This window comes from Drosophila elegans, unplaced genomic scaffold (genome assembly GCF_018152505.1).
Source record: "Drosophila elegans isolate 14027-0461.03 unplaced genomic scaffold, ASM1815250v1 contig_476, whole genome shotgun sequence".
Taxonomy (NCBI): domain Eukaryota; kingdom Metazoa; phylum Arthropoda; class Insecta; order Diptera; family Drosophilidae; genus Drosophila; species Drosophila elegans.
This window is the reverse complement of record NW_024545863.1, coordinates 17690692-17711487: the sequence shown is the minus strand read 5'-3', so window position 1 is coordinate 17711487 and position 20796 is coordinate 17690692. Positions and strand designations below refer to the sequence as shown.

General features: G+C 39.6%; 1 protein-coding gene across 2 annotated transcripts; it reads left to right on the top strand.

Moving 5' to 3' along the window:
• The first annotated feature begins 454 nt into the window (after nucleotides 1–454).
• Nucleotides 455–20238, top strand: LOC108135144. 2 transcript variants are annotated; one of them, XM_017255756.2, is made up of 7 exons: nucleotides 455–962; nucleotides 3312–4273; nucleotides 15594–16459; nucleotides 18469–18706; nucleotides 19175–19389; nucleotides 19472–19577; nucleotides 19679–20238. In XM_017255756.2, the coding sequence occupies exons 2-7, from the start codon at nucleotides 4123–4125 to the stop codon at nucleotides 19828–19830; spliced, it is 1728 nt and encodes a 575-aa protein (XP_017111245.1). In that variant the 5' UTR covers nucleotides 455–962; nucleotides 3312–4122; the 3' UTR covers nucleotides 19831–20238. The 2 variants fall into 2 exon arrangements, with proteins under 2 accessions (XP_017111245.1, XP_017111244.1); XM_017255755.2 differs by lacking the exons at nucleotides 455–962; nucleotides 3312–4273 and adding an exon at nucleotides 5427–5978.
• Nucleotides 20239–20796: the final 558 nt, after the last annotated feature.

Genomic DNA, 20796 nt, shown 5'->3' with positions numbered 1-20796 from the left:
GCTTAAATACGAAGCTTTATTAATATTCAGTATTTTTGTTTACGCTTGAACCCGTTTAGTTGGTCAATTGATATTCATAAGGAAGAAGGGAGAAAGGGAACTGCGTGGCGGAAACAAGTGTTTAGTTGGTCATCTACAAATAGCATCCGATGAATAAAATAATAAATCCACAATCTTCTATTGGCAAAACCCCCAAGAGCGCAAGCGCAGACAAACAGCCGGCACTTTCACGAAGGCGTGGAATTCGCAGAACCCGGTTCGCTTCCAAGTCCCAATGCAACCAAAAGGATGAGAACGGCACAAAGCTGGGGAAGTTCGAAACGAAACGGTATCCGAGCCGAGACATTCCCCGCCGATATGGAACAGAGGAGAACCCGATGGGGAACGTTGGACGGAATGGCTCGGAATGCTAGAAAGTCAGTGGTATGACGTTGGCCGCACGCGTTTCAGTCGAAAATTTGATTCCGGTGCGCGCGGACGTGACTCGGATGGTGAAATTGAAACCGCAACCAAACCAGAAGTCAATTTTACGCGATGTCTGAATAGGAATTGTGCCCTAACGACAGTCAGGAAAAACCAAAATGTGAAAAGAAAAACGAAGAAAAATATGCTAAAGTGGAAAAACAAAGAAAGGAAAAATTAAGACAAAGTTAAACCACTTGATGTCCCCTCGGGTGTCCTTTGTCTGTGTCCTGCAGTGCCGCCTGTCGAGTGTCTTTTGCCGAAATCACTTTTAAAATTTGTTTGCTCTTGCCGTATTCAAATGGATATTAGAATGTCGCGCTGAACTGAGAACCCAAAGAAGAAAAACAGGGCCAACAGAATCCGGGGATTTCTCCAAGGATGCGAAGGCGCCCGCCGTAACGCAAGAAAGGGATTATTGTGCATCATTTCGGAAATCGTAAGAAGGCGAAGGAAAATACATTTTCAAGTTGGATTATGCGATAAATTGTTACTGAAGTGTAAATGTTTTCTCACGTGTTAAATCGTTAAATATAAGCACTAACCATACAACATATAGACTGGTCATTTCATACGACGCATTTGGACACAAAAAAACGGACCGCGGAAGGTCCACCGCTCTCACAGCAGCAGGTCCATGCACTTCGTGTGCGTTCGGGTTTTTTACTCTCTCATTCTTATTCTCATTTTTATGCTCGCGCACTCATTGCACGAGTTCAGTCGTTCAGTCGCAGAGAGGCGCTTTTTGAAGAAGGCTGTCCTGCGCTTGAATTCGTCTTTGTATGTATGCGTGATCATGCATTCTCATACACGGGAGCATGTGTGCGTTTATTTCATTTCGGCGCATCAAGAATATTTTGTCTTTTGCCACTTTTCAAACTTGGTACCCTAAGAATATGGGCGTATTTACTATTGGGTTATGATATAAATATTAATATTATATGTTATAATATATTTTTTTAATATTTCAGCATACATTTTATTTTTGTTTACAAATTCAAATCAGTGGTAGCAGTAAAATGTTTTACATATATGTATGTATTCGAATTTATAGAAATCAGTCCACTGAGATGGGAACAGGGCATATCGCAGTCGTGTCACTTGAAACACCGACTGCTCTTCAGTGGTTGAGAAAACTTCAAACTAAATCAATTCTTGTCGATGTTTTGCGAGCGGTTGGTGCCTGCATACCCTACCGACGATTGCTTTTAAGGGAAGCGGGCTTTTAGGACACTTGTTTTAAATGTTATGTTTAGTGATCTTTGGTTGATTTATTTTTTAATTATTCGCAGTGTTATTTTAATTGTCTTTAAACAAGTAATAAATAATAAAATACTTTTTATATTTTTGAAAATGTAAATGGAACAAAAATAAAAATTCACATTTTTTAATGATAATAATTTATTTTAATGATTATAATTTTAGATTTTAATTGTACCAATATGTTGAATTTTAACGAATTGTTTAAAGACAATTAAAATAACACTGCGAATAATTAAAAAATAAATCAACCAAAGATCACTAAACATAACATTTAAAACAAGTGTCCTAAAAGCCCGCTTCCCTTAAAAGCAATCGTCGGTAGGGTATGCAGGCACCAACCGCTCGCAAAACATCGACAAGAATTGATTTAGTTTGAAGTTTTCTCAACCACTGAAGAGCAGTCGGTGTTTCAAGTGACACGACTGCGATATGCCCTGTTCCCATCTCAGTGGACTGATTTCTATAAATTCGAATACATACATATATGTAAAACATTTTACTGCTACCACTGATTTGAATTTGTAAACAAAAATAAAATGTATGCTGAAATATTAAAAAAATATATTATAACATATAATATTAATATTTATATCATAACCCAATAGTAAATACGCCCATATTCTTAGGGTACCAAGTTTGAAAAGTGGCAAAAGACAAAATATTCTTGATGCGCCGAAATGAAATAAACGCACACATGCTCCCGTGTATGAGAATGCATGATCACGCATACATACAAAGACGAATTCAAGCGCAGGACAGCCTTCTTCAAAAAGCGCCTCTCTGCGACTGAACGACTGAACTCGTGCAATGAGTGCGCGAGCATAAAAATGAGAATAAGAATGAGAGAGTAAAAAACCCGAACGCACACGAAGTGCATGGACCTGCTGCTGTGAGAGCGGTGGACCTTCCGCGGTCCGTTTTTTTGTGTCCAAATGCGTCGTATGAAATGACCAGTCTATATGTTGTATGGTTAGTGATATAAGCCAGCCAACCTAGACATAAATGAACCACAATTGGTTATAGCCCGGCCATATGGTTATTGTAAGTTATTACGAAGAATTCTAAACGCCAAAGACCTTCGAGACGCAATATGAAACTTGTTAAACACTATAAATGGTCCAACTTCTTCGGGATTTTTGTGGCAAAAGTTTTACCCATTAGTCATCGAGAACATTGTGTGATAGTTCTGCATGGCAACCGTGCAGGTTATTAACTTTTGTGTGGCGCCATGAGAAAGTCAGCCGAGAAGAACTAAAATGGAAATTTTATGTTATTAATTGCAAAACGATTATGAAAGTTCAAGTGGAAATAATTTGATTTATATATTTTGAAAAGTTTTCATTAATTGAGCTGTTGAAATAAAAGTTAAAAATGAGAAATTGTTCCTGGGAAAGTTTTTATTATACAGTTCAATTTGTGTTACAAAAAAACTAAGCACTTAAATTTTTGTGGTCTTTTTTTTATGTTTACGATCTATAACCATTATTATTTTCTCTTATTTAACAAAGTAAAACAAGGCAAATCATTTTAATAAGGACAATAAAACCCAATGGCAAATAACACTGTTTGGTAAATTTATTTATTAGGGCTTAAACGAGTTTGTGATGTTCAGCTAAATAAGTTTTCGAGAATACCAAAAAGCCAAATAAACAAATTGGATTACCGCACACACAATAAAGTTGAGTTCTGATGCCACTTTATTTGTCTATGTTGGTGCCACTGCAGCGCCAATAAAAGTCTACCACGCAACAAAGGCGAAAACACTTAAATAAATATATAAATCAACCAACACAAAAATAGTGCAAAACGAGGGGACCGACCGAGTAAGCAAACAATGGGATTGCAAGAACATCGCTTGAGAAAACGCATCGAAAAACTTGTGGCCAACCTATAAAGAAGAGTTGCAGCTTTTTGTGGAAAATAGAAATAAAATCGAATAAAATAAAATAAAATAAAATAAAATAAAATACAATGAAACAGGAGAGTGGTTAGATGGAGCCCAAATGGAGGCAAGCCAGGACCCAGCCCCCAGCGTATTAATTCAATAAACCTATTTATCTGAGACTTCGGCTGGGATTTGGAGAATCGAGCTGGGCAGAGAATGCGACAAAGTTTGCCAGCCAAGACGGCGCAGTGCAATCAGCAGATCCTGGCTCTGGGTCTCAGGAGCAAGAGCAGCCAGATTCGATGCCGCAAACGAGTCCCAATTGGAGGCAGGCGGACAATGAGCGTACAAAAGGCGCTGTAAGTGTCATTGCAGCCAGGAACTGGGCCACTGGGACTGCCACGCAGGAGTAGAGCCAGAAGAGCAGTAGCACTAGCAGCAGCAGTAGCAGCAGCAGCAGCACAGTCAGAATCAGCAGTACTAGGACCCGGACAGCAACGTTGACAACTGAGATGACAGTGGCAGGAGCAGCAGGACGAACCGGACGAAGGACGGGAGGAGCAGGGGCGACGTGGTGTCGCCGATTTTTCCATACATCCAGACCAGCATCTTGGCTGCGCATCGGCTCCGTCCTTCTGGTCCTGGCTCTTGGCTTTGGGATGCGTAAGTACAGCTCGGGGGTTTCCCCTTTGGTCCTTGTGTGTGCGTTCGACTTTCATACATTTTTGATTTAATTTAACGCATTCACTTCGCACACTCCCACACACACACTCTAAGGAAAAATGGGAAGTTCTATAAACGGGTTGTATACCCCGCATTTTGCACTGGTTTCTGGACAACGTGTTAAAGAGATTTAAAAAAACTAACTGATTGAAACATTAATTAAATGGCGAGTTTAAAAATCACTTTTAAAGGTATCTAAAAATATGCAATATACAAAAAGAGAATCATTTTATTTTTCCATGCAAACTTTTAGAAATCTTTATAAATTAATATAAAACTATTGCGATCTCTGGGGCTGAGCTATATGAGTCCTCTAGGTTCTTGGCATTCGTGGAGTCGAAAGTGTTTTTATTATCCCTTGAAGGCGATGTTGATCACTATCAAGAATATTTACAGCTCCCTGTTTTAAGGGTATTCCCAACTATTCCAAGTACCGGGTAAAATAACCGCGCATAAACACTTGGCAACACACACATGGATAATGGCTCTCGTAACGCGACATGGCTGCTGGCAAATTATTTTAGTAGTTCTGGATCAGCAGGGGGAGGGAGGCCAGGGCGGTTGTCCTCTGCGTAACTAGTCCTTGGAAATTGCCAAGGATGAGTCGGGGCTTGAGCTTGCCATTGTTTCACTTGATTTGCTGAAATTAGATTAGAACAAGCCACGGGGTCAACGAAATCGGAAAACAATAGCCCATAAAACTTCACAAAATGGTGCGCCAGTCCGCATTGAACATTTTTTAGGGGAGAGAGTCTTATAGTCTTCCTTTTCCCTATGGTTTTTCTTTATAATGAGCAATTTAATTCGACTTTCTTAATAATCAGACAAGCTCATTGTATCCAAATTAATTTACCCTTACCAGAATAAAAGATTTAGTTCTTTATCTGTTTTATGTATATTAATTGAAAATACATAGGTGCTGTTAAATAACGTCTTTAATAATAATGAACTTTGTCGAACAGATAAGAAAACGGTAATAATTATTTTATAGAGAATAAACCATGTATTTATTTTGATTTTATAAATTGGAATTGCTTTCATTTAGTATTTTTAAAAACTGTTTGAAGTAAGCGATGACGTGTAAGTCAGTTATATTCATTTTGTTAGCTTCATAGTCATAAGAAATATAAATTTGTTTGTAATAAAAGAAAATAATCTAAATTAGAAGTAAACACCCATTAAAAATGGCTTGTTGCACAACGCTGGGTGGTTTAATTATATCTGTTCTTAGAGAACAACATGAGCCGGTGACTTTACGCGAACTTTTGAAACATGTTTCCTGCAAGCTAAGTGTTAAAAGTAACGACATAAAGACGAGCGTGCTGGTTGCCGTGCAGCTTGGCTTAAACCATGGATTTATTCAAAAGACTGGGCAACGATTCTCCCTAAAATATGAATGCGATGACAACGATATACAGACAGCGCTTGAAATAACTTTAAGGAACAGAACGAAATGTAAAAGTCCAAAGGATCTTATGAATCAGATTACGGTATGCCCTCAGATGCAAACAGTTCAGGAACAAACGGAAAATTACGTGGAGGTATTGACGTTTTCTGACGAAGACGATGTTATGGTGTTTAACGTCATAGGACAAGGGAAAAAAGATGCAAAAAGCACAAACTTGGATGCTAAATTGTCAGAAAGGTAAATTTGCAGTTTACTTATTACTTATTTTTGGGTTGTTCTGTAAACATGTAAATCTTGTATGCAATCTTATAGGCATCATATCTAACATCCTTGAAAACACTGTTATTGGGTTATCATATATTATAAACAACTCTAAAAATCATATATCTAGTACATCCTTAAAAATTTTATTGTTGTAGTATACTGGGAGAATCGCTCTTAAAAAAACACAAAAACTTATACACAACAGAGTGATTGAAATTTTCTTACAAATGGCATGGAAACTAACTAGTTAACTGGTTTTTAGTGACAGGAACATGACATGTGTCAAACTCACAAAGTCTTGTTATAAAAGTTATAAAAAAGAAAACTAATTAAAATTAAAATTGACACGGAAATAAAAGTGTTTTCTAAAAAACTTTACTTGCAATCAAATTGACGCACGCTCAAAGTCAATAACAACATGATGATTGCTTAGTTGCAATTTTATCAATTTATACAATTGTATTGTTTAAAATTGTTTAAAATTTTTATTTCATTTTTATAAAGCAAAAAGATTAAAAGCCTTTTAAATAGAATGATATATTAGAATGATTTACTGTTTTAAACAACGATCAGTCAGTTAAAAAAATATATATAAAACACTTTGCATTTGTAGAACCATTTTACTTGTTTTGCCACAAAACTTTTTAAATACCACACAACTTTTTTAACTTTTATAACAATTATCCGCACCTCTTAAAGTATAAAAGTTTCAAAATGAATCACGACCGCTTACGCAAATTATGAGAATGAAAATAGTTTCGCAAGGTCCTTAACCCCATTGCCCCTGTAGCACGAGCAGCTGCTCACTCGACTGCCCGATAATCAAGGCAAAAATAAAACAATAAATTGCACCTCCTTTATAACCGCCCCGTTGCCTTTTGTCCTCGCAACCCCCTAAAAGCATTAACGAAATTGAAAACTTGCCAAAAAATGTTTAATAAACACATTTTCAGTAGCGTGGAGCGCCAACCCATGCTAAATCCCCATACGCATTCCCCCACTTCGCTGCCCCCTGTGCCCCTTCATTATAACTCTTAACAAAATGCGCTTTCAAAAAGTTTGAGTGCAACTCGTTATGGCAAAATACAGAATGGGCCAACAAAGCAGATGCAAGCCAACTCCTACTCCCCCACATCCTAGTCCCCCGAAATAGTCGAAAATGTAATGCGGCCAAAGTTTGTCTTGCTGCAGCTTTTGTTCTCTCGCAAAACCTCATTCTGATTTTTTGAAAATTTTCGGGGGATTCTACAAGGGTTTTTTGTTTGCTTGCATAGTGCCGGATTCCTGCTAATTTCGGCAATGTGCCGGCAAAGTTGTTGGACGCCGAATCAAAGCGGCCTACAGGTTGACTTGGCCTGACCTCCCGACACATTCGTCGCATTACACCTGGCCGAAACATGCGAAATCCTTTAAGGCTGCTCTGGGGTCGTGATGTCGTGTCCTGTTGTCCTGCTTTCGTGTCGTGTGTGTGGCCGTCGTTGTTAGGGCCAAAAGTGTTTGCTTACCTTCATAAATTATAAATGGGTTTGCGGAGAGACCAAAACAACAACAGCGGCAGCAGAAGCATCCCTTAGGCAGCCGGAGTGTGCGACACACACACACATTGTCAGTCGAGTTGACCTCCGCCTCGGCAGATCCTGTGATGACGGAAAATATTGTAACACAAGCAAAGTTGGGGCGGGCGCATGACAGTGCCGCAGGTCAACAAAACATCCAACGGTGGAATTATTTGTATCCATGGCTTTATTAGAAGACCCAAAAATTCGCGAATTTTAGTCGCACACTCAGCGGTTTGTGGGAAAGTCTCACATGGAATTGACTTTATCTAAATAATTCTCTTTAGTCAAATAATGGTTGGCAAATTCTGGAAACAGCTCCAATTAAGATTCAAAAATGTGTGTATAAAACTTCCAACTACACCTGATACTTAGATTCAAACAACTATTAAAAAAGTGGTATAAAATATAATAATACAACACAAATTTTCATAAGCGACGTTTTGTTCGCAAGCTTTTACATTTTTGAATTGGGCTTGTAAACGTAGAAAATAATTTCGATTTGTAATCCATTCTTTGGTATCTGCTTATATTAAATTATATTGTTAAAAAACTCTTAATGCATTCCTTTCTGATAAATTTAAAATACTACCTTAACATTATTTTATTTTATTTAAAAAAGCATATACATTTTAAATGGATTAAATAGTAACTGAAAATTAAATACCCATTTCATTTTTTGTGATATTTAGAACTTGCAATTCCTTTTTTTTTTTTGTGCACAGCCCGTGTTCATTTTCAACTTCCATCAAAACGTCCAACCCTGCGGATGAGTGATTTTTGGTTCGCAATGGGACCCACTGTTTCTCATTCCCCATGCAACTAACAATTTCCTGTTCACATACACACAATCTCGTCCACAATGTAAGCTGAATGGCCTTGATGCGCTTTTGGCTCGCAAAATGTGAGCTTAAATTATTCAGTGGGTCAGGGGTCGCCGCTTTGGGCAATCAAAGACAACAACAAGTGTGTGTGTATGGGCCATTTAATTGCTCGGAGAATGGCAATGGGGCGAGGTTAAGGGGGATTAGGGCGGGGACTGCACGAGCGGCAAAGACATAGCGATAAATGACCCACAAATGACAAAGTGCAGCGGCAGTCAACGAGCCTTGTCTTTGTTTCTTGCCGAAGTGTGAAAAGAATAAGACAAACCAACGAAAAAGAAAACACAAAGCAATGAAGCCTCTGGGCATCTGTGGAAATTTATGATTCGCAGCAGGAGGGACCCAGAAAAAAAGGATGCGGAGCTCCCTGTGTCCTGGCAGGAGGCCCTTTGAAAAATTATTTTATTTCTAGTCAACGTTTTCCATCTTATTTATGACTGTCCGGCAAGCCTTCGCCACGGACAACTCTCGCCCGCACAACTTCCTCGTTCTCCAAACAAGATGCAGGAAAACTTGGCCTAGCTACATTTTTCCAGGAAGGCCATAAAAATCAAATAGATAAGAGAAGAGTCCTATTTGGTATGATGTTGAGATTCCGCATAATTATTTATTTTTTGATTTATACAAGACAAAGAGCACAGAAGAAACAAAATCATTAATGAAGCCAGTATAAATAAGAAATGAAAGATACCTTAAAGCTTCCCAAGAAATTGTTTTCAAGTTTATTGTACTGTATAGGGCATGACTCTAAGCTGGATTTAAGCCATGATATAGTCTAAACAAGTTGTAATAGTCATTACTCACATAAGTGATTTCCTTTTTTTGATGTTTCTTTTTCTTTTATAAGCCAATGTTATTCAACAATTATTATTTATTATTATTATTATTTCTCCCTGCATAAAACAGAGCATCCATTTAAAATTCATCAAAACTTAGATTTCAGACTTTTTTGGCTTTTAATTTCCCCAAAGGTTTTTGCCATTGACCACAGCTCACTTATCATACCAACCCCAAAGTTGATTCATCTTCATCAACTTGAACCTTTTGTATCATAAATTATTTATGTTTATGCACATTGCGATGACATTTGATCACAAGTGCTTGGCGTTCCCATAAATATTTGAGTAAACAGTCGAACAGGGGTGGAAAATTGTATTTAAAGTGGCATTTATCAAATCGATCAATAAACAATTACCCAACGTGAATGCTCGCAAAATAAATAAATAAATAAATAAAAAGCCTTTGCACAGAGCAGGCATGAAGTGTTCTGCAGATTTTGTGTGAGTGCGTGTATCTATGTGAGTTTGCAAACAGAAACGCTGTCTACGCATTAAAGATACATTTGCATGAGTGTGGGTGCTTTGAGTGGGTGAGAGCTGCGATATGCCATGGAAATTCTGTTATTCGAGTGGCTTTCGTGTTTGTGTTTAGTGTGAAATTGCTATGTGCCACCATTATCCGAGGATTCATTCAAAACTGAAACATATGTTGGGTGTCAGTCTGAGAATTATACAAGCCATGTGGCGGGGTGTTCAATATGGCCCACCCCAGCACCCCCCTTGGGCGCTTACCCTCCTGGTCCAGACTCCGTTTCACGCTCACTTGGCTCTTTGTCGGCACACCCACTTTTGTCGGTGACTGTGTGTCCTGGCTCAATTTATTTTTATGGCATCGTGTTCTCCGGTCTACGTGTTCCTTGCAAGCGGGCCAAAAAGTAGAACAGCAAAGAAAGCAGCAGCAGCACTCTTTCTCTTGTTCCATGTATCTCCCCTTTGAGGTTCATTTCAGTTTCAGTTTCGCAGTAAGTTGAAATTGGAGCATTGCCCAGTGTTGCGTATACGCACTGTTGTATGTTGCACGTTGTCGGCTCTGCGCTGCGTGTTGTTAGCCTTGCGCTAAAGTAAAGTTGTTAATGGCCATGCTGAGGCGACGTTTTCCTTTTTATGTCCCTCTATATACTTTACAACTCTTCGACAGAGAGAATGGCAAATGCAATATACTTAATAGTTACTCTTTTTAAATATTCAAATGAAATAATTTCAAGGTTTTAATTCTTTAGGAAGAGAGGTGTTGGTTTTTTTATTAGTTTCTGAATGTACTTTTCTGCGGAAACTTGACATTTTTAATTTAACATTTCGAGATCTAGAGTCTTCGTACTTGAGTCTAGGATCCGAATTTGGTTTGGCTTCTTTAAGTTGGCGTTCCTAATTTATTTTTCCCCCTTGGAAGTTGCCTTCCGTATAAATACATCCCCAAGGCCCACCATTTGATGTGGCTCCAAGCTTGTAATTTGGCTCATTTGAACTTTAATTGCTTGGCGGGCGGCCCCCAAAGGGGACTCATTAAGATTGTTAGCCCGCAGCTGGAGCAACACAAATCTGGCGACACAACTATCAGCCCCTCGACCCCACCGAAGTTACTCATGAGTTAGATAGATGCAGCAATCTGAGTCCGCAGGCTCGTGTTTTATGTGCACTCGAGGCGGCTATAAGCCAAAGTGCTCCCCGGTGAAAACTTTTTTTGGTTTACGCGGGAATGTGTGTCGGCTTCGCCATTGCTGGGTTTTCTCATAAACACCATTGCTGGCGGATGCGGGCAGGACGCGGATGTCGTTACAGGTGCGGATGAGCTTCAGATGGCCACGAGTCAAGAGGCTCTCCGTCTTCTTTTGGCCAAGAGCGCTCAGAGTTTTAATTACGGCCGCCGCCATTTTGTCCTTGCAAACAACCATGACTTTTTATTGGACATGTAATTACTGCGTGACTTTTTTTGGCTCGCAGGCCCACGCATAATTTTTATAATTACATGAAAAATGAAGACCGGCAGCTGATGCGAGTTTCGTGAGCATCCTCAGCGCTCTGATGCCACGCTAATGATGCACGTGCCACGAAGACTGCGCGGATTAAGACCTATTGACCTTTGGAAAGACGAAATGCTAAAAGTGCCTTTAATTATAAATTGGAAGGCACTTCACAAACATTTATCTTATCTTTATGTTAAATATGAAATTATAGTTTCCACAACGCTCGCAAAATAAATATTTATAATTAGTGATTTCACCTCATGAACTGAATATGTAATTAAAACAAGGTTTTTTTTGTTCCCTTTGAATCAATTTCAATTACTTCTATGTATTTTGAGGCAAATATTTGCCGAACTAATATTTGCATACGTTGTTTAATAAAAAATCATTTTACAATTAGGTATTCGCTGGGCCGTAAAGTACTGCAAACATTTTTTACGCAAGAAATGTTTTGAGACTAATTAAATTTCAGTTTTTCTCTTCGCCAGTTAATCGATACCGAAGGAAAAAATCATTCTACCAGCTAAATCCAATCATTTTTTTCATGTCCCTTTATCTCTCCCTGTCTTTTCCTTTATCCTGCACCATAAAGGCAAAATCCATGAAATATTAACTAAGGGGTCATAGTGCCAGGACGAGTACACCATATGGGCCAGTCTGGACCAAATCCCTGCCCCTATCCCTGCAATCCTGCCATCCTGCCATCCTGCCATCCTTCAGGTGACTGCGTCATTGGCCGACCTGGGCCGTAGCGTACAAAGTGAAACATGGCACATGGCACATGGCAGCCACATGCACAATGGGAGGGCTTAGCAACTTTTGCGGCCATTAAAATGGGATAGTATTCAAAATGGTTTTTGTGGGTAAAACTACTGCCTTGGGCAATGGCAAGACTTTACGAAATTAGCACTATTCTTTTAATTATTTCAAAACACTCGTTTACAGGTGCCCAAGGCAGAATATTGGATGTTGCCGGTATAGATTGCATTACTGCTTTGAACAACTCAATTTAAACAAGCCTAGTGAATAGGATTGCACCCCAAATTTAATTAAATATTATTATTATATTTTGTATTTGCTCTTCCAATTTGTAGTATAAACACAATCAAATTTTTCGTTCAGAGTGTCTAAATTATGTGTGTGGATAAGGATAGGTATAGGTATCACTTTATGACAAATAAATATAGAAATGTTCTTGTATATACATGCCTCCAGCTGTACTCCATTGTCTGACTGTCGCCACTTTTGATGGCATTGGCGATGCTGATGAGGTTTGGCCTAATATGGCTGCTCATTTTGTAGTGGGCTAAACCAATTTCATAATTTACATAAGTGTGGGGCATGGTGAGCGTGTGTGTTAACCGTGACTGTCTGGCAAAGGTAGTTTGAAGGCCAGTTTCAGTAATTTTGCGTCAGCCGCTGGCCCAATTTGTGGCCATTACTATTCCGCTGGCGTTCCAGCTCGAGCCGGCTTAAAATATGAACTCCAAGTACCGCCGGGCACACAAGCGGTTGCGGGACTTTGGCGGTAAGGATTTCGGCCATAATCCATGGAAACGGGCCATTCTGGTTGGGGAAAAACAAGAAAACAATTTGAGTGTTATTGCACGTTTCACTCTTTTTGCTTCGTGTGTGTGTGTCTGACTGTCGTCAAGTGCTCTAAATGGCTGGATGACACTTCTGGCTGACAGTCGGCCCTTTTTTCTACTAGTAGGCTAAACAAAGCGGGGACACGGCAAAATACCAGAAAATAATCGGCTTTTTGGGAATAGTTCAGGGCCCCAAGTCGCACTCTCTTTTACATAGCACTATTTTGCATCGCCCGCACAAGAAAATACAAATACCCAATGCACCACAAGAATGAATTTCCGTTTTTGTTTGACTAAGCAAATTCCTATGAGGGAAATCAGAACCGATTTGATTGCCAGCTAAATCGGTTTTAATTGAAAATGCAAACCCTGGCTTGAGCAACCCGTTTTGGCTTAGCTTTTTCCACCACCACCAGATCTTCCATCTTGACACACCAAACAAGACGAGAACAAACCAAAGGATAAAGTAGACCACTCAGCAGTGGATTTGAAATTTACTATTTTTCTGGGAGTGAAATTTTCAATTTGCATTTTAACAAAATTTCGGTTTGCAAACCTTTTTCGAGGGCAAAGAATGGGAATGGCCATGGGCCTGGGGTGGACCTTATCAACACAACCAAATCACACGCATTCGTTCGAAATGATTTCGTGGGGGAAATTTATGCGGTTGCCCTGTGGATTCTCTTTTTTTTTCACTTTCGCCTCCACTTTTTCGGCCTTTCTTTATTTTTGTGGGTGTGCAACCAGACACGTAGATTTTTTGGGCAGCTGAAAGGTAACGAGAGCGGCTGAAATTTCTTGCTCTACCTAAATCAAGGCTCTGACAAGCACGTGAAATGAAATAATTTAAAAATGCAAATTCTATTTTATCAACCCACTGATATCTTAGCCCGGGAAAACAGTACCAAATCCCAGACTTCTCAACTCGGCCCAATTTCGTTGAGCATTGAACTGGCTGGCATTGGCTTACCGCAATTTTACCGCAAATGAGTTGGCTTTCCTCTCACGAACATTTCCGATTTTATGGAAAAATAATGCGAGCTCTTTTGTGATTGTGATACTACCTTCAACAATGAGCCTCGAATTTATGTATGCAAAAAGCGCTAAAGAAACAGGATCAAATTTCATAATCAAAGCTTTGATTTCCAAAAGATCCTCTCCCCTATGGGTTTATTTTAACTATCTTCGGCAACTAAGGACTTTAAAAGCTCTTTACGTAGCAAACATTAAACATTTATAAAAATATTAAGTTTGTGGACATTAGGACTAACAGAATTATTAAAACCAAAGAGTTTCAAATGCAGACGGACAGTTTCTTTTTTTTGTTCCCTGTTTTTGCGGTTAGCTACAAACTTTTCTTTTCAATGACTTAGACTGCCAAGTTCATACTTAACTTATACTTCGGCTCCAGTCCCTCAATTTAGTGGACGAGTGTCCTGGGGCAACATGTCCTTCCCAGAGTGTTGAGGCAGAAAGTTGCTTAAAATAACTTTTTTTGAGTGGGTGTGTTGAGCTAATCAATGGTGTGTCCTTCGCCTAGTCGAATTGATGTTCTTTTATTTTCCTTTCGTTTTTTTGTACAAATTTATTGCCTTAAGTTATTAGCTTTGTAATCTTTTGATAAAGTTTTGACGCAATTGATGGTTGTTTAAATCGTTTGCACACAGGATTGATTTTAGTTTCTGCCATCAATTGTGTAAATATATGCCATATTTATTCTAGCAAATACATGCAGAATAAATGCAGGAAAATAGTTAATATAAACTTTTTAGCTGGCTGCATTTCATTTTATTAATTAGAGCAAGATGCTGGGGGGCACAGGTTTAGGTGTGGAGTTTTCATATTTTCCAGCCAAGGACGTTAGTTAGTTAGTTGCATGTGTATATGAAATGATTATGAGGCCAAAGTTACCATTTATTTTTTATGCTTAATTTTCCTCTAGGACACAAAGTCGAAAACATAAAAAGGCAAAGTTTAAAAGGGAAACAGAAACCGGCAATGCTAAAAGGAAAAGGCGGGCAAAGCTACAAAAACAAACAACTTTTAGCAGCAAAAAGTGTGGGAAACAAAAAAATTAAAAGTGAAAAGGAAACAGAGAACAAAATTAAATGAAAGCCACCACAGGCGGTGACATTAAGCGGCAAATTTTTATGATTTTAATTAGCATAAAAGCGTAATTGAAAATTAACTGAAACGAAATACATGTGCCTCTGAAAGTGTGAGTGTATGTGACAGGCCCACACTCATTTCGGTTCCACTTGTTTGCAGGAATTTTAATTCATTCACCTTTCATAAGCCGATTGCAATAATTGTTCCCAATTTCCCATTGCTTTGATGTGCACCGCAAACATTTATTAAATTTATTTATTTAGGACTTTTCGCTGGTCGGGCGAGAACGATGAGGATATTATTGCGCCACTTAACGAAAATATATTAAAGCAACCATAAACAGGCTTAAAATTATCTGTAAAAATGTTTTTTTCTAACTATATCTATAAACCTATGATCGATCAGAATCAATCTTTCGGGGTTTACAGTTCAAGTTGATACTTTTAAAATACTTTTCAAATATTTTTTTTTATACTACAAAGCTTTATCCCTTTCGGGAGTGACTATTTTTTTAATTTTAATCAGCCTTAAGCCATATTTTTGGTTTCAAGTAAATACCAGCTTTAAATGCAAACCACTCTAATTAGCATCTCGGACCAAACAAGCTGTAAACAAACGTACTCTGCTTTATTTTTGTCCATCCACAGAACATGTTACCTGCAGTCCTCCGATGCCTGGAGCGAATCCAGCGGAACTGACACGGGCACAGAGACCTGCTGAGGGACAGCTTACGACGGCCACAAGATCCACTTTGCCAGATAGGCCAATGACAACACAAAACGATCTAATTACGACAGCCAGCAACTTGACGACCGCAAAAAAGGCAGCCGCAGCAACAGAGGCTACGGCCGTAGCCCGGGGCACGTCATCAGCAGATACAGCAGCAACAGCAGTAGCAACACCAACAACAGCAACGATACCAACCAGCCAGTCAGCACAAATTGGGCTAACTACTTGGGCCACAGAAGGGCAAACAGAGGCGCAGACAGCAGCAGCAACACAAGCCGCAGCAGCAACATCAGCAGCTGCAGCAGCAGCACCAACTGAGACCGCAGCAGAGATGCTCATATCAACAATTTATCCAGCATCAACGGAAACGGATGGGCCCAACTTCATTGAGCGGCTGCCGGGGCGAAGTGGAAAGACGGCGATGGCTCATCCGGGTGGCGCTGATGCATTGACCAAGGGCTTCTCCATTCCGACCTTCCTGCCGCCATTTCCCGTGTTTGCGGCAGCGGACTTACCCGCTTACCGTGCCGCTGCCGATGCGGCGGAGGCGGCCAAGCTGGCGGCAGAGGCAGAGGCGGAGGCCGCCAAAAGAGCAGCATCCGCATCCTCCGAAGCGGTGACAATGTCGCCGGAGGAGCAGCGCCGGCAAATGTATAACGAGCAGCACTCCTACCTGACCGCCCACCGGGAGGCGGGCAAGGGGGCGGGGCCGCGACGCAACCTCACAATGCCCGTGCTTAACATCACCGTTCAGATGGGAAACCACGCCTACATGCCGTGCCAGGTGAGTGAGAAGTACACCCGAAAAAAAGGGTAGCCCAAAAAAGTAGGCTACAAAAAGTTTGTTACCTGAAATTTTATATAAGCTATGAAAAATACCAGGAAATCAAAGAAAGTCAATTAAATGATATTTTTGTCTTGTGCTATACTATTTTTAGTGAGTCTTCCTTCTGTTATAATCGATGTGTTTACATAATTTTATTTTACCAGGGACAGATGCAGTTGTATGTTTTACGTAAAAAAATCTTTTTTAACGTCAATTTTTTTTAATTTGTTAAAAAAATTAAAGTTTTCTGTAAGTGTTTTTGTTTGCTATTGTATGACACACAATCCGCTGGGTTGGCTTAGCTGTAGGTCGCGCAGCGGCGTGTGACATAAGTCGGGTAAGCCTTAAAGGTTCGCTTAGAAAAAAGGTTTTTAATACGAGATTACGTTTAATTGCGAATATTATATTTGAATTAAATGTCACGCGCCATAAATAGCTGTCAGCTGGCTAAGCTGCTTAAAGAGTTATCCTATTAAGGGTGCAATAAAGAAGCAGAAATCCTTCATAAATATATCACTCATTATTAAAAGATATTTATGGAAACAAAAGAGCATGTCTGGAAAAAGCATATTAAATTGCAGTTGTCTAGACTTTGATATTTTTAATATTAACCCAAATGAGACTTTTGCCAATTAAATTCAAAAAACCAATTTACCCTTCTTCCGAAACAGGATCCTAAATTACATTCCTAAAGCTGACATCCCAAGAATTAGGTTATCCAAAAATGTAAATTTCTCGAGCTAACTTTAACGGATTAGCTAGATCTTAAGGCCACACACGTCACCATGGATTTCATTTTAGGCATTAAGACTTTAACCACTCAAGGCAAACGACCCTGACTCACTTACGAATTCCTCGAAACTTAAGCCAAACGAAGACAAGCCAGCGACAGACGACTGACTGACTCACTGTCCCTCCATCTGCTTCTGAATTCCTTTTTAATTTCAACGGACCGGAGATAAAACTAGCATTTACATATTGCACACAGACACGCTTGCACACATCCGCAGATACAACTACATGTTTGGACGCAGATACAGATACAGATACATCTGGATGGGGGAAAGCGAAACACTTATTTGCATGCATACATATTGCACAGTGTATTTTACATACGGCTACAACAGACATCAAATTTACATGCGTTTGTAGGTGTTTCTTCCCCATATATGTATGGCGATTTCTGCCGAAAGGACCTCAACAAAGCCCAAAGAACAGGTCCTGAAAGGAGGCGAGTTAAAAAAATATATATATTTATAAATTGTGTGGAATTGTAAGCGGCAAATAGAAGCCTCAGCCTGGGCGCTTGTTTACGTCATAAAAAATAAACGTAAACAGAATGTATTGTTGATATGCAAATGAAATTATGCTGATCTGTGCCGGACCACAGTAGGCAAAAGTAGGAACAGGACGACTAAAACAGGAGCAAGGCTCGCTGCGGAAATAAGGCCAAAGCAAAACGCCAAATTGTGAGAATATTTTATCACAGAGCTGAGCACCCTCCTTTTCAGCTCATTTCCATTTCCCGGCCTCTGACATTCACTTGGATCTCAGATTTTACGTCTCTTGATTCGCTTGAGCCGTCTGATTTTTTTTTGCAACTTAACACCGAAACGACAGACAAACGTGGCCGGATTAGTTCGCCGGGCCGGGGTAATTATTCATGTATGGATTAGTCAACATCGAATGCAATCTGTGTAATGTGTAAGCTCATTAGCGGCAGATTGGCAAAGATTAACATATTAATAGTTATGTAAATGCTGGCTGCCTTAAGCTTTGATTTTGATGTTTTAATAGTAGACTGATTTTAGAGGGAGGAATTTTAAGCTGCGCGTTTTCTTAAAGCACTAATTTTTTAGGTAATTTATTTAAAGGACTTTAATAGATTTGAATTTTATCAAAAAACAAGTATCGTTTTATGTAATGAACGTCTTTATTTGTATGTTATTAATTTCTTTAAATTCCAGATACACCGACTGTCGGATAAGCCCGTTTCGTGGGTGCGCATGCGCGATAACCACATTATCAGCGTGGACGAGACGACTTTCATAGCGGACGAGCGCTTTCAGTCAATTTTCCAGGAGGATCACGATTACACCTGGTCGCTGCAGATCAAATACGCACAGCCGAGTGACGCCGGGTGGTATGAGTGTCAGATGGCAACGGAGCCCAAGTTGAGTGCCAAGGTGCATCTGCAGATAGTCAGTGAGTGCTTACGAATAAACCTAGTTTTTTTTTAAGATAACCACACCAGGATTGTCCTTGTTTCCATGACCCTCAAAAGATTTCTATGTTTTACATATGTATTTTATTATATTTTTGTATACATTTTTGAATACGTAATATTTAAATTGGCCCTGCTTCAGCGATGCAAATGATTTGATAGCCAAGATTTGCTAAAAAGTACTTTGCCAAATTGGTTCTCTTTTGGCCTCTTGACTGTGGAAACTAATTTAATTAAATTTCCTTGGTTTTCTATTTTTTTAATAATAAACGGCACAAATGAAACTGATTTTACTGCTGTCGAGAAGTAAGCTGAGTCTTGCCATAAAGTATATAAAAATCAGCCTAATTAAAATCAAAATAAGTATCCTTTTAAAAATAAAAGAATCAGGAAACGATTTTTTGGGTATAATCCTTGGACCACTTTAGTTATAAAAGATATCCCCACAGGACCCAAGACTGAGCTGATTGGGGATCAGAGCCGCTTCGTAAAGGCAGGCAGCAAGGTGGCGCTGCACTGCATCGTCCGGGGAACCCTGGATCCGCCCAAGTACATCATTTGGTTCCGGGGCCAGAAGAAGATTAGCGAGAGTGACGAGCGGACCGGTTGGTACACGCAACTGGATCGGAACATATTCGGGACAGTGGGCGACAATCAGAACACGGTTAGTGGGGTGTTTATGCGCGTGGCGTCGCTTAATTGACTAGTTGAATGTCACTGAACACAACAACAAACATTTATTGCAGATCGGCTCGTTAATTATACCGCTCGTGCGGAAAGAGGATTCCGGCAATTATACGTGCCAGCCGTCGAACAGCGTCTCCGTATCCGTGGACCTGCACGTGCTAAGCGGTAAGTATCTCATCCTGTCTATGGGATATGAGTGTATGGCAAATGAATGATTCATATTAATCGCAACTGTCGTCACCACGACGAATTGCGATGGCCAACAGGTGAATATTCCGCATCGGCCATCATGTCAACGGCGGCGAGGACGACGCTGCCTGGCGCAAGGAGCACGTTCCGGTCGCCACTGGGACTCCTGGGAATCCTGGGACTCCTTTGGGCGCTGCAGGGAGCGATGCACACAACGCCCCAGACGTGACTCGCCTATTGAACGCCTGGTCGCGGCGGCTGACTTCCAATTATTTGTAAGCTCTTGCGCCATCTGCAGTTACGTAATTTAGGTTAGAGATTAATTAAACGCGGCCTTGTAAATAGCGGTGAGAAGGGCTGAAGGAGCCTGGGCCAGGGCGAAGCTGGATTGACGGTTCTGTAATTAGGTTAAATGTTGCCATAACTCTCATGTCTGCGTGTCTCACATACTCGTATGCCCCATACCGAAACCCAGTCTAATGTACAATTCAATTTAAGCAGACCCCATTTCAAGTTGTGAAATCGAATCAATAATTAGATTATTGTCAGAGAGATATTATTAAATGAAAAATATTAAAACCGAATCATAAAAATCCATCATAAATAACAGGCATTCAATAAATCATGTGAAACTTTATTTAAATCTGTGTTCTCTCTGAGTGCTCGATTCGATTCGGTTCGGTTTGGTTTGGTTTAACAGAATGGTAAATCATTTATGAATATTATCAGGCTTAACTAATTGATTGGCTGTATTAGCATTCTCTGGCGAGCTATTGATTAAAATGGAAAATGGAAAAAATTTTTAAATCAAATGCATTTCAGGGCTATAAATCGGCTTTTGATGCTAAATGCGCATTTGCCTCGATTGAGTTATTTGCTGGTACTAACTAAATTATATTTATGGATGTGCATTTAAATTACATTTTTTATTTTCTTGTTTTCCAAAAAACCAATTCGTTTTAGCTCGTACTTAGTTTCTTTCTTTCACCAAAAAAAAAAAAACATTGCACTTTAATACAAATAAACATGAACAGCCCATGAGATACAAAATTGAAACTTTATTGTAAGGATTTACTTTCAAAACTCATAAAAGTCGTTAGGTGAAATGGAATTTGGTTGCACATTAAGAAATGTAAGTATTTGACAACATTAAGCCAAAATAAGGCTAAGTAAGTCAAACCGTAACCCATTTTCG

What these genes read in the sequence shown, in the direction of transcription:
- LOC108135144 (XM_017255756.2), top strand. Translation starts at nt 4,123, where the DNA reads ATGACAGTGGCAGGAGCAGCAGGACGAACCGGACGAAGGACGGGAGGA. An exon ending in ACGCCTACATGCCGTGCCAG is followed by an intron (nt 16,460 to 18,468) that starts GTGAGTGAGAAG and finishes TTTAAATTCCAG; the next exon opens with ATACACCGACTGTCGGATAA. An exon ending in TGGGCGACAATCAGAACACG is followed by an intron (nt 19,390 to 19,471) that starts GTTAGTGGGGTG and finishes CATTTATTGCAG; the next exon opens with ATCGGCTCGTTAATTATACC.